Source organism: Pithys albifrons, chromosome 2 (assembly GCF_047495875.1).
Source record: "Pithys albifrons albifrons isolate INPA30051 chromosome 2, PitAlb_v1, whole genome shotgun sequence".
Lineage (NCBI taxonomy): Eukaryota > Metazoa > Chordata > Aves > Passeriformes > Thamnophilidae > Pithys > Pithys albifrons.
The window spans coordinates 114,833,869-114,846,779 of record NC_092459.1 but is presented as its reverse complement, the minus strand read 5'-3'; the positions used below and the strand labels follow the sequence as shown (position 1 = coordinate 114,846,779).

The 12,911-nt window shown below is 47.5% G+C and overlaps 1 protein-coding gene across 4 annotated transcripts in view; it reads left to right on the top strand.

Annotated features, from left to right (window-relative positions):
• Window positions 1-282: 282 nt before the first annotated feature.
• The window catches only part of BMP2 (bone morphogenetic protein 2), a 69,258-nt gene continuing 56,629 nt past the window's right edge, over window positions 283-12,911 (top strand). The window contains exons 1-4 of one of the 4 annotated variants that reach the window (XM_071582167.1): window positions 284-1,005; window positions 1,758-2,116; window positions 4,333-4,570; window positions 8,441-8,525. In XM_071582167.1, the coding sequence (XP_071438268.1) occupies window positions 1,765-2,116; window positions 4,333-4,570; window positions 8,441-8,444 (594 nt within the window). In that variant the 5' untranslated portion in view covers window positions 284-1,005; window positions 1,758-1,764 and the 3' untranslated portion in view covers window positions 8,445-8,525. Of the gene's footprint in view, window positions 1,006-1,757; window positions 2,117-4,332; window positions 5,898-8,440; window positions 8,526-12,911 lie in introns of those variants that run through there. The other 3 variants (XM_071582165.1, XM_071582166.1, XM_071582164.1) reach the window with 3 other exon arrangements.

The following is a 12,911-nucleotide window of genomic DNA, read 5'->3' as shown; positions in this document are numbered from 1 at the left end:
ATTTGCGGCGGCGGAGCGCTCGGGGCTCTACAATGGGTCATTGTTCGACCCGGCCCAGTCCCGCGTCCCGCTCCGGCACAGCAGCCTGGAGCGGGACCGGCTAGGCTGGGGGTCCTCCTGCATCGGATCAGCCTCCGGTACCGCAGTTTAACGGGACCGCCGCCCGCCCCATCCCTCGCCCCGGCGGCACCGCGACCCGGGCGCGGGCGGCAGCCGCGGCGAGGGAGGGAGCGGGCGAGGGAGGAGGGAGGGAAGGAGCGAGGGAGGGAGGCGGCGTCTCCTTTAAAAGCCGTGCGGGGCCGCAGCCCGCTCCCACAGGGCGGCTGTGATTGGCGCGGGCCCCCGAGCCTCCGGGGTCGTGACATCGCCGCGCAACAAAAAGCCCCGGCGGCGGCGGCGGGCGGCCACCCCCGGCCATGGTGCGGTGCGGGGCCGGCGGGGAGCCCGGCGCGCTGCCCTAACGCGGCCGCTCCACGCGGGACGGCGGCGGGCGGCTCCCCACCCTCTTTTTTTTTCCTCCTTTTATTTACTCTCCTCCCTCCTTTTTCCTTTCTTTTTTAAGGGAGCGGAGACAAGTCAAACTTCGTCTTGATGTTGCTGCGGGAGTCTCGGTAAATGACCATCTGTCCGATGAGCGTGATGCAAAGGATATTTTTGAAAAGGAGTCTTTTAACTCCGTAGACACGTAGGAACCCATTCACGAGCAGGCACACGCACACACAGGCGAGGAGGAGGAGAAGGAAGAAAAAGAAGAAGCAACAACTTTTCGATCGCTGCTTTTAAAAGGGAGAAGCCTTTTCCCTGGCCGGGACTTGCCTTCTGCCTCCTCAGCTAGCTGCTAAAAGTATGTTTCCGAGGCGGACTGTACTTCAGGGAACTTCTATTTTCTGCTCGGCAGCTGTAGAGGAGCAGCAGCGAAGTTTGGAGTAACACCAAGTGATGCGGGAAAAACACCCCGAGAGCAGAACACCCTCCTGCAGACACAACCCCTCCTGCTGCACACAGGTATAGCCCCGGCGGTCGCAGATCCGCTGAAAGCCTTCTCCGCAGGATGACTCCGTGGGCCACGGCGGAGGTGCTAGCGCTCTGGAAGAGAGAGGGGGGACGGGACACTAATCATAACTATTATTATTGTTATTATAATAATCCAGCCCAGATTTTCACGGGGGAGAATGTCAGCCTGCGGGTTTGGCTAAGGACGTAGCAGGATTTTTACTTTCCTCCTTCCCCTTTTTTCACTCCACAGAGGGAAAGGAACTTTCCTTTTCCCTCCGTTGGGGGAAGCCGCTGCCCCGCCGCGGCAGGAGCGGAGCCGGCCCCGAGAGCCCGCGGCTCGGCTCGGCGGGGTGTCGGGGGGAAGCCCGGGGATCGGGACGGGAGCGCAGCGGGGAGGTCGCTCTGTGGGGCAGCCGCCCCTTCCCTTCCCTTCCCAGTGGAGCGGTGCCGGTGGGGCGAGGGAGGCCCGGCCCGGGGCACACCTGCGCCCCCTCCTCCCTTCACCTCCGCGCTCCTTTGTTGGGGAGCGCCCCACTCCGCTCCGCTCCCCCGGCCCGGCCCGCCGCGCTCCCTTTGATCTCCTGCCACGGGCATTTCGGTGCCGCCGCACACCTGAAGCGGCCCCTCGGGGGCTCTGCCGGCCATGGGCCGGCGCCGGGGTCGGTCCCACCTGCGGACCGTGCCCGCCCGTCCCCTTCCCTCCCCCGGCGCGGTGTCCGCGCTGACTGGTTCCCATCGCCTCCTCCTCCTCCTCCGCGCAGGTTGATCATGGTTGCCGTGACCCGCTCGCTCCTGGCGTTGCTGCTGTGCCAGGCGCTGCTGGGCGGCGCGGCCGGGCTCATGCCGGAGGTGGGTCGGCGGCGCTTCATCGAGCCGGGCCGCGCCGCCTCGGCCGCGCAGCGCCCCGAGGACCTGCTCAGCGAGTTCGAGCTGCGCCTGCTCCACATGTTCGGGCTGAAGCGGCGGCCCAGCCCCGGCAAGGACGTCGTCATCCCGCCCTACATGTTGGACCTCTACCGCCTGCACGCGGGGCAGCAGCTGGGGCAGCCGCCGGCGCTGGGCTTCCCGCTGGAGCGGGCGGCCAGCCGCGCCAACACCGTCCGCAGCTTCCACCACGAAGGTCAGGGCGGGCGGGGGCTCGGCGGGCTGTGGGAGCGATGGGCAGGGCTGGAGGAGGAGCGGGGGGCGGATTCCCCCCGCCGGTACCGCGGGGTTCGCGCAGTGCAGCGGGGCAGGGCGCTCCCGGCCGGGCGCGGTGCCCGACGGGCTCTGCCGAGGAGCTCTTGGCTCCCTTCTCCCCACCCGCCGTCCGGCGGGGCGCTCCCGTTTGTTGGCCTTTCCCGCTAAACCGGCGCGGCTCCGCGGTAAGGGTTCCCGCAGACCGCTGCTCTCCTGCCGGGCTCCCTAACGTGCGGCTGAGCTGCGCCGCTGCGGAGGTTTCTAATCCTTATCTAATCCCCGTGAGAGATCAATGAGACAATCAACGCGTCCTCCTCAGGCGTTGCCGTCGAGGAGCGATGTAGCCGAACCCGCACTACGGCTCCCCAGCCCCGGCGCCCCGTGCCTGGGGTTTGGCTCTCACCAGCGGTGTCTCCAGCAGCACCTTTGCAGCCCCTCCTGGCCCTGCAGCCCACCGGGGCAGCCGACGGGCCCTCGCTCAGCATTTGGGTGCGTTTCCTGGCTCTTGTAGCCAAAATAGTGGCTGTGGCATTAGCCATGGCACAGGTAGGCCCGGGGAGCTGGTGGGGCACGTGTAACTCACGTGCTTTTAGGGAAACATTTCCCCAGGTTGTAATTGCTCCTGGCTGCTGTCTCCGGTGTTGGCATGCAGTGGCTCTGCTGGAAAAGTAATGAAAATTCAGTTTTCCCATGCTTTTACCGTGAAACTGTGTCAAGAAAAGAAAATAATTAGTGTTTAAATTTCTGATGGATGAAGGAGGTGGCCTCGGAGAAGTTTAATGGAAAGCCTTGTCGTGAGAAAGGAGATGGATGATGAAATCTAACCTCTTCTCTTCCACGTTTCCCTTCATGGGAAGTAAACACGTGGCAGTAAATGGGGAAAAGCCAGTGAATGGGTCATTCCCATTAAACCCAAGTATGGCAGACAAGGGGCTCAACAAGAGAGGGTTGATAATGTTTAGGCAAATGTAAAAATCTGTGATTTGAAGTAGTCATACTGTTACAACAAGGGCTGGCATTGTTAGAAAATCAGGGTTACAATTTTCACAAAATTTGAAATAAAATCAGTGTGACTGCTGCTTTCTCACTGAGTTCTTACTCTGCATTAGTGGTTTCTTGAAAACAGAAGTTTGTCTTGTGACCATTCAAAACATTTGCGTATTTGCAGATGAAAGACAGTAAGGCTGAGTCTTACCTTATTCAAAGAGTTGTGCTGGATTCAATGGAGAATGGTTACATGACCAAGAACTGCTGACAGCAGTTATGCCTTCCCTTTAGAAAGTGATTTTTTTTTTCTCCAGAGTGCTTAGCACCAAAATTAAAAAACATGACTTGAGGGAGATTTGTTTTGGCAAATACTTTTAATTTCTTCAACGTCTGTAGCAACAATGTACTTCTTAGCAGCCCTCGGTCTGTTTTACTCTCTCTGAAGATCCATTCAGTTTTTTGTTGACTCAAAGGTGAGAATGGCCTGGGGTTTAGTGACTTCTTGAATTTTGTTTTTGCTGGTTTTGAAAACTTGTTTGGAAGTGACTTGTTTCATTGTCCCTTTACCATCCACCTCTTCTTTAGCAGTTGAACCCTCCTGCTGTTCTTCATGGCACTTTTGGGTAAAAACCAGGATGTGCTGTATGAAGTATTGTTACAGATGCTGAGTCCACAGTCTCTATACATTAAAATTTTCAAATTACCTGAATTGCAGAGTAATGTTTTTCAGAATGCAGTTTCAGGGATTGATGTTAGAGCTGCATCCTTGAAAAGAGCAGAAACATAATAGTTACCCACAGTCCTCAATCGGTTTTAGTGATTCCCCACTAACTACTGGGCTTGAGTTTTCTCACTCCTGTCCTTGAATTCCAAATTAATGCTGTGCATGTCTTGCCACCTCTGAAAACCATCTGGACTGCAAAGAGCACCAGTGTTCAACCCAAATGCATAAGTTAGTGCAGCATTTTTAACATCATGCATTATGTGTTGCTATAAAGGGACAAAGGAGATGGTATTTTCTGCCTGAAACTCTTGTAGATCTTGTGTACCAGATGTGTTAGCTGTCATTTGGAAGTTGCCAACAGCAGATGATCTTGAGGGGTTTGGTTGCTTGTCTCAGTTCCTGATTTTTTTCCTTTTTTTCTCCTTTTCCCTGTTTAATCAAATTAGAAGTTTTGGAAGAACTGCCAGAAACAAGTGGGAAAACAGCACGACGTTTCTTCTTTAATTTAACTTCCATCCCTAATGAGGAGTCTATCACCTCAGCTGAACTCCAGATTTTTCGGAAACAGGTGCACGGAGCCTTGGAGAACAACAGCAGCTACCATCACCGTATTAATATTTATGAAATTATAAAGCCAGCCACAGCCACCTCTAAGGACCCTGTCACAAGACTTTTGGACACCAGGTTGGTGCATCATAATGCAAGTAAATGGGAAAGTTTTGATGTAACGCCCGCTGTTTTGAGGTGGATTGCACATGGACAACCTAATCATGGGTTTGTGGTAGAGGTGGTTCACTTGGACAAAGAGAACAGTGCCTCCAAGAGGCACGTTAGGATTAGCAGGTCTTTACATCAGGATGAAGATAGCTGGTCTCAGCTGAGGCCGTTGTTAGTGACGTTTGGGCATGATGGCAAGGGACACCCGCTGCATAAAAGAGAAAAGCGTCAAGCGAAACACAAACAGCGTAAACGCCACAAATACAGTTGCAAAAGGCACCCGTTGTATGTGGACTTCAATGATGTGGGGTGGAATGACTGGATTGTTGCCCCGCCGGGGTATAGTGCCTTTTACTGCCATGGGGAATGTCCTTTTCCACTGGCAGATCATCTAAACTCAACAAACCATGCCATTGTTCAGACTTTGGTCAATTCAGTGAATTCCAAAATCCCCAAGGCTTGCTGTGTGCCGACAGAACTGAGTGCTATTTCCATGCTCTACCTTGATGAAAATGAAAAAGTTGTATTAAAGAACTATCAAGATATGGTTGTGGAGGGTTGTGGGTGCCGCTGACACAGCAAATATATTAGACAAATGCAAAAGAAAAAAAAAAGAAAAGAAAAAAAAGAAATAGCTGACACTTTAATATTTCCCAATGAAGACTTTATTTATGTAATGAAATGGAAAGAAAAAAAACACAACTATTTTGAAAATATATTTATGTCTACGAAAAAGTTGGGAAAACAAATATTTTAATCAGAGAAATATTCCTTTAAAGATTTTAAATGTATTTTAGTTGTACATTTTATATGGGTTTAACCCCAGCACATGAAGTATAATGGTCAGATTCTTATTTTGTATTTATTTACTATTATAACCACTTTTTAGAAGAATAGCTAATTTGTATTTATATGTAATCAAAAAAGAAAAAAATATAGGGTTTGTACATAATTTTCCAAAATTGTAGCTGTTTCAATTGTGTGTATTTAAGTTGAAAAGAATACATGGAAGGTTACTATGGCAAAGTGCATAGCACATTTGCTTTCTGCTGTGCTACTGTTAAGGTCACAAGTTCAAGTCCAGAAAAAAGTGGATAATCCACTCTGCTGACTTTCAAGATTATATTGTACAATTCTCAGGAATGCTGCAGGGTGGGCTGTCCAATCCATGAGAACTGGCATCCTCTTTAGGTGGAACATTTGGATAAGAACCAGGCGTTGCTGATCTAGTATAAATACTGTTATTCCCAGTTAATTTGCAGCGTGAATACAAGAAGGGCCAATAGAAATCCTGTGGGAGGTGGGGGTGGGGAAGACTGAATCCTTTCTAGAGCTACAGAAAAGTGAATGTTTGATGTTTCCTTTAAAAGTCCTTCCTTTAAAAGTCCTGGCCAAATATAAAATAATAAAAACTCAAATGTCATCCTTTTTTTGTGATTATCTATGCTAAAGAGGAATACTCACCTTGTTTGTACCAGCCCTTTCCTTTAACAGTTGGAAAAGCATTGCATGCTTCCTCACCTCAGAGGAGAGCTCACTTCTGTGGAGTGTTATAGTGAAATTAATCTGTCATTTTTGCCCTGCATACAGCAAGTTGTTGTCATGTGCAGCCTCCTCTCTAACCTCAGCTGATGGTTTTGCTGTTTGGCAGATTAGCATCTCTTCATTTCCAGGGTTTTGTGTCTGATTTTTTTTTCCTCTTCCCAAATGTTTAAATCTATTTCAGATAATAAATCATGAAACTTTGATATTTCTTTTTGACAAGTCCAGTCTGTAAGAAAAAAAAACTTGTGCAGCAATCACAAGAACAACTTGTGCTTGCATATTCTTGCTTTTTAAGTCCTTTGTGTGAGGGGCAAAGGTGTGATTTGCAGTTGGCAAGTGCAGCACCCGGGCTGACAGTGGTGGTGCCTGCCGTGTGTTACCAGCCTGGGGTGGTGTTTGTGTGCCAACTGAGCTGCAGTAGCAGAGTGGCAAAGGAGCTCAAATGGACTTCTTGGTCATCCCCTTGAGCTCTGTTGTGGATCCACTCCTGGGTTTGGTGAACTGAGGCTGCACTTCCTAAAGTCACGTGTACAGTGGGCTTTTTGGAGACCTCTTTAAGTGGTCTCTGGGAATCTCTAATTTGGGCCTCCTACTAGCCTGACTTTTTATTAATGAAAAGCTCTGCTTTCTCATGGTTCTCCCCAAACCTTTTTTTTTACCAGCATCATCTGGGTTGCAGTGAAGGTGCAAGATGAGTCAATCAGAAAGCCTAACTTGATCAGCAGGTCTTCTTGTAGAAAAGTTCTCTACTGATGAGCATCACTAAAAGCAGTGGGTGCAGAGGATGGCAGAGAAAATCTAATTTCCTGTTGGCTGCTTCCATTTATTTTTTTTTCTTGTGAGCTTAGAAGGTTGTAAGGTTCTGTGGAGAGATAAAAATTTAAGTATTTGTCCCAGCAGTATTTTAATGGCTGTTAGGGAACAGTCCTCCACTCTGCGTTTTGGCTCTCCTTATTTTGAGATGTAGCTGATGTTGGTCATGCTGATGTTGGTTGTGCTGATACTACACGGTGAGCTGACTGAGTGGTGTCCAGGTGCTTTTTCTTGTGCTGTTCTGGTGTTTAATGTTTTTACTGGGGAAGCAGCATACATGGAGAAGTTTAGCTTGCCCTCTGTTTGCTGCCAGCTTTGCTGGTGATGGCTGAGTTTGTGGCTGTTGCTTTAGCAAAGGTGTCAGTCCCAGGATGTGCCGTGGTGGGTTTTTGGTGGGAATTTGTTCCTTGGCATGTGTGGCTGTGCCAGTCAGGATACAGCTGTGTTAGTGCACTGGAAAACCTAAGCCTGCAAAAGCTGGGTATAAAGTGCTGAAAATGTGGTGATGAGCAGGAAAGGTGTGAACCCAAAGCTGCTGAAATCAATAAAGAACCCACATCACTTTCAACCAGATCCTCAACTCTGGTGTTGCAAGGCTTAAGTTTCACAGCTCCTTCATGTGTAACGAGGCTGAGGGAGGCTTTTTGCAGAGTGGTGACTGCCTGACTTCTCCTGCAAGGCAGGAGAACACGTTGGTGCTAATCTTGTTTCCAGAGAACTGGCTGTGGCACTTGTTTATGCATGAGCAGCAGCTGGTCACGGTGTGATGCTGCATTCCTTGCAAAGACAACCCTCCTGTTCCTGACAGAATCTCGTCCTTAGCAAAATACACAGGGTATAATTGTGAGCCTATTGAGACCCACTCTTGTAGGCATTTCTAGAACTGCATAGTGTTAGTCACAGAATCATCAGTTCCATGCTGATTTTGAGGAGGAAATATGCATTGTGTCAAGCTCAGCACGTCAGATTTCTGCAGAATTTGTTTCATAATATATCTTTAAATCTTTAACCTTTAGACTCAGTCTCTACATTGGAGACAGAGGAGCGCTGCACTAAAGACTTTGTTTAGGATTTAAAGCAAAAGAAAAACCCAAACATTCATAGATGAGCAGTAGAAAATTCTCCTAGAGATGAGTTGAGTTCCTGAATTCTTTTAGATAGGGCTGATGATCAGACAGCCCTTCTCAAGGGTTTGAGCTTTCTGACATCTTTTAAAAGTCTGATAATGACTGAGAAATAATGCTGAATGCTACCATAGCACTCCAGTACTTACCTTGGGTATTTAGTACTTACTAGTATTATAGTAATCTACAAGGAGAAATGAGCTTTTTTCCCCCTCTTGAGAAGAAAAAGCAAAAGGTTTTGAAGGCAAAACTGCCTTTGTTACCCTACAGCCCCTAAAGATTTTGCTTCTAGGCACTTATATAATCGATATAGGCAGAGATTGTGATAGATAATGTCACCCTTTGTGCATTTCAGATAAGCATCTCTCTAAACACAAATGTGATCAGCATCTCTCCTTGTCCTTTTGAGCCTCAGTAGCAACTTTGTCGAGTGGCTTGATAATTTTTGCGCAGAATTCAGTTGGACTTCCGTGGTGAGCACCACATAAAAATGCCGCGGGAGGATCGCCAGCCCAGGTAAGCTCTCCCGAGAGCATTGGCCATTCCCCGAGCAGGGGCCGCTCTGCTGCCCCCCCTGGGCTCACCACCGGCAGGCACCGACACCTCTGCAGCTCCTGCGGGGTTTGGGTGGCCACAGAGCATCTCCTGCTCCCGCCGAGGTCTCCCATGTGCCCCGGTGAGCCTTGGAGAGGAACGTGCTTTGTTGTACTTTCAAGCTTTGGAGAAGGAGCTCCTCTGGACTGAACTTGTATTAGACCCACTTTGCTACACTATTAGAAGAGGATAATTATTGAACTATTTTATTATATAGCTTTTCCTAAATAGTTGGTTTTTTGGTGTTTTTTCCCTTGTTTTATTGATTTCGGGAGGCAGCTAATTGCCATGTGGCAGCTTGATGTTAATGTTTTATGAAGATCAGGAAACAAAAGTTTATGAAAAGCTTTTGTATAGTAACTGCAGAGTTTCAAGAACTGTTTTATACTTCCTGACAGTGCAGGTCTGGCTTAATGGTTTGTTTTTATTGCTTAAGAGTGTAAACCTTTCTTTAGCCGATGTGTGGAAATTATATCCTCATCCCGCATTACGCATTGCTCATTGCTCATTACTCATTCCTGCTTTCATTGCTGCCATCTGTAATCAGAGCTTTACTGTTTCAACTGCATGCAAAATGCTCCTCTCCTTTGCACAGTAAGATACTTTTCCTTAGCACTCACCCACCCGTTCAAAGAAAAAAAAAGGAGGGAAAGGGGGGGAAAGAAGGGGGGAGGAAAAGCCTACTCTGTCTATATTGTTTTCCTCTGTTTTGGGTGGAGTCTGTGTTAGATTTTGGTTGCTAGATGGTTTCTGTAGTAACAAGCAGAGAAAAATCCAAGACTGAAAAAGCACTTTTAAAGGTGCCATATCTTGCCTGAAGTATTATTTATCTAATTATGGATATGGAATGTTTAGCTTCTCCTTTATATTAGGGCAGCCCCCTTTGCAAGGCAGATTGTTGCTGTGAGATCCTGATATGCTGTGATCTTACAACACAAGAGCAGGAGAACCACAAATCCTGTTCCCTGTTGACTAATCTGCTCAAAATAATGATGGAAAGCCAAAGGCATTAAAATATATTTTTAAAGATTGTTACAGGCACAAACAACTTTGTTTTAGTTACACAGGAAAGAAACAAAAGCTGGGTTCAGAAGGACACTTGGATTGTACATGTTGGTGCTGTAAGGGGTTGTTGGATACAAGCAACAGTGTTTTATTTTGTTAGACTCCTGTATACAAGGGAAAAGTCCCACCTCCTTCAGAATATAACCTTACTATGCTGTACTCCACATTTTTCTTTTATTTCTCCTTAGAGATTTTGCAAGTGTGTGAGAACCTAACTGTGTGTGTCTACTGCTTTTGCCTTGCTTGGGCACAAAAAGGATTCAAAAAGTAGTTAAGATTACTTCTTTCCTGTCTCTGCAGTACTAATCCTTCCTTACCCGTGTTCCTGACAGCCTTGCCTGCAACAAGCAGTAGTGGTTTCCTGAGGTGGAGTTTCCCCTCTTTTTGGGATCTGGTCACGTGTCAGTGCCCACCAGGACTCAAAAGCGTTCCGCCCGTGAGCCTTGTGCGGTGGTCACTTAAAGAGCAGGTACACTGGCTTTGTCCTGGTTCTGTGTCCCTTACAGAGGCTGTGTGTGCCAGCCTTCAGCCAGAACCTTAGTTTGGGAAGGATCTGGAGGTTTGTACCCGCTGGGTGCAGCAGGAGACACCCTGTACCAGCAGGGACTGTGTCTGTAACCTGCCAGGAGTCTGAGGGCCAGAGCTCTTTTGCATCTGTATTTCCATTGCTCGGCTGCAATACCTGCTTGGGCTTGTGTGGCCCTCCAAGGATGAGCAGAGGCTGAGAGCTCTTGGACTTCTCCAGGGGGAGGGAATTTGCAGTGGGCCAGCCTGGCTCTCATCTCCTGAGAAGTGGGTTTGCTCTTCACAGCTGGGGCTTTGCGAAGTGTGCTTGGCTGCCCTCCCAGAAGGGAGAGCAGAGTCACTGGGTGAGGGCTGTGGTGGAGGGAAGCACACAATGTGGGTTTAGTTTGGAAAAAGGCAGGGATTTTTTGGGGGAAAAGTTGTAGGGGAGGGAAGTGGGGAAGGTCCCTGCAGGCTTTGGAAGCTGAAAGTGTTAAAAGCTTCAGGTAGAAAGATCAGAGCAGTGAATTGATAACACTATTAAAGTTCAGGTTCCCACAACAGCCGGACTGTGGAAGATTTACAATTTAATGAGGCTGATAATCCCATTAGAGATTAAATTAAGAAGGTTTTTCTGGGAGATCACCAAGAAAATTATGAATATTGTGCTGTAGCTTGGCTTACAATGCCAAGGCAGTGGAGAGCTGACATGTACTTCTTGCACTGCAGGACACTTTCATTCAGAGTGTCTCATTAAAACAGAACCTTCAACTCCAGCAGTGTTCCACTACAAACAGAAGCAAATTATTATTAGACTTTTTATTGCTTCTTCTACTATTATTACTATCATCATCATCATCATCCTGGAAACAATATGCAGATTAAAATATGGAAATATCAACCAGCTCTGCAAAGGAGCACAGCTCTCCTGGCTGCGTTCTCAGACAGTCCGGTCCTTTTCATTAAAGCAAACCCTCAGAAGGCAGGGTGACCACGGGGGGAAAGTAATGGATTTAAGGTACCCATTGACATAACTCCAGTAGCTTGGAGGTTGCACAAACCACTTTTTATGGCACTCTGCACACCCTAGTGATGGGAAAGCGTTGTATGGAATAATGACTCTGCAACCACAGACTTCAAAAGTATAGAACGTCTGCGGCATGATGGAAATAGCTGTTTCCACATCAGTAATACACACACAGGCATTTTGAAGCTTAATTGCAAGGCCAGTGGTGATGGGAGGAGGGAGGGGTAAGGGCTATCTGACTGCAACTGCTCCAGAAGCCTGTGCTTTACAGCCAGAAACAGCAATGTATTTCATGATAAACTTGACTTTTGTGCTTTTCTCATGACTTATTGATAACTTCATATGGGACTTCGTGGACCAAATAAGTTATTGACTCCTTAGGATTTAGGAAGATGGACAGGGTTTGTATTCTTTCCTATAAATATCACTCTGGCTGTTGTGTTTAAATTGTTCTTTATGCTTGCATTTTGTCTCTTCCTTTGGATGAAAAAACTTTTTACTTACAAGCAGTCTCTCTCACTTTAAGAGCTGTTTTGGTCCATTTTCATGAAGAATCCTGATCTTCTGGTGGCCATCATAATATTAACATGGAGGCAGCTTTGTTATCACAGGCTGTTGCTGTTGGATCAAGTCCTAAAGCACATGAAGATGTTTTCCCGGTGCTGGCACTGTAAATAACAGGTGGGCCCAATGACTTTAAGTGACAAAAGGAGCAGGTTTGTTCTGCAAAATACTGGCATTATTGTTGCCCTTTTATTCCTGTTGTGCAAATAGATTGGCATTTGATTGCTTTTGGTGTACAGACTTAGAGCAGGTTTACTCTAAACCTTCCCTGGCTGGAATCTCGTGAGGACACCATGGAGCATGAGATTCTTAAAAAGAACATTTCTTCCCATTCTCTGGGGAGAGGCCTCAGAATACTTTGAGACTTAAAGATCAGAAAGAAATGGAATTGAAGTTCTCCTTGTCTTAACCACTAATATTTTTAAAGTCCATCAACGTTTTTGGTTGCTTAGGATTAGCAGTAACCCATGTTCTAGATGTTATTACTGAGGGGAGGATCAAAGACTAATTGATTCATATTTCCTGGTCTGGTGATTTTTTTTTCTGTATTTTGTTTTGTTGGGTTTGTTTTTAATAGTTAATTGTTAACTTCTTGACGTGTTGGGTAAAGAAGTCTCCCAGGTTTGCAGATGAAAAGATTTTCATCTTTGAAAATATAACCCAAATGTACCCTAGAGGGCAGAGTCATTTAGAGAGAGCTCCTGCACACCTGCCGGGCTCCTGGAGCGTGCCCACTGCCAGTGCCTTGGAGAGGCACCCAGCCCTGGGAAAGTGGGCTTGGGAGGGGGGGTGGAGCCTGCTGGCTTTTGTCACAGCAGAAGTGGAGGAAGTGGTCTGTGACTCCTGTGTGCAGGTTCTGGGGGAAAAACCCAAACCCAACCAACCAAAGTCATTTAAAAAAAAAAAAATCTTTGTTCTGCAGACAGCCCCCTGTAACCCAGCAGGCCATGCTGCTGGCAGGGAGCCATTGCAGCCCTTGCTTGCTAGAGGATCTTAGCCCTATTTTAGTGTTTAATTTTCAAATAGAAGCAGTTTAACTTTTGTTTTATATCAAAGAAAGTAAACCAGGTGT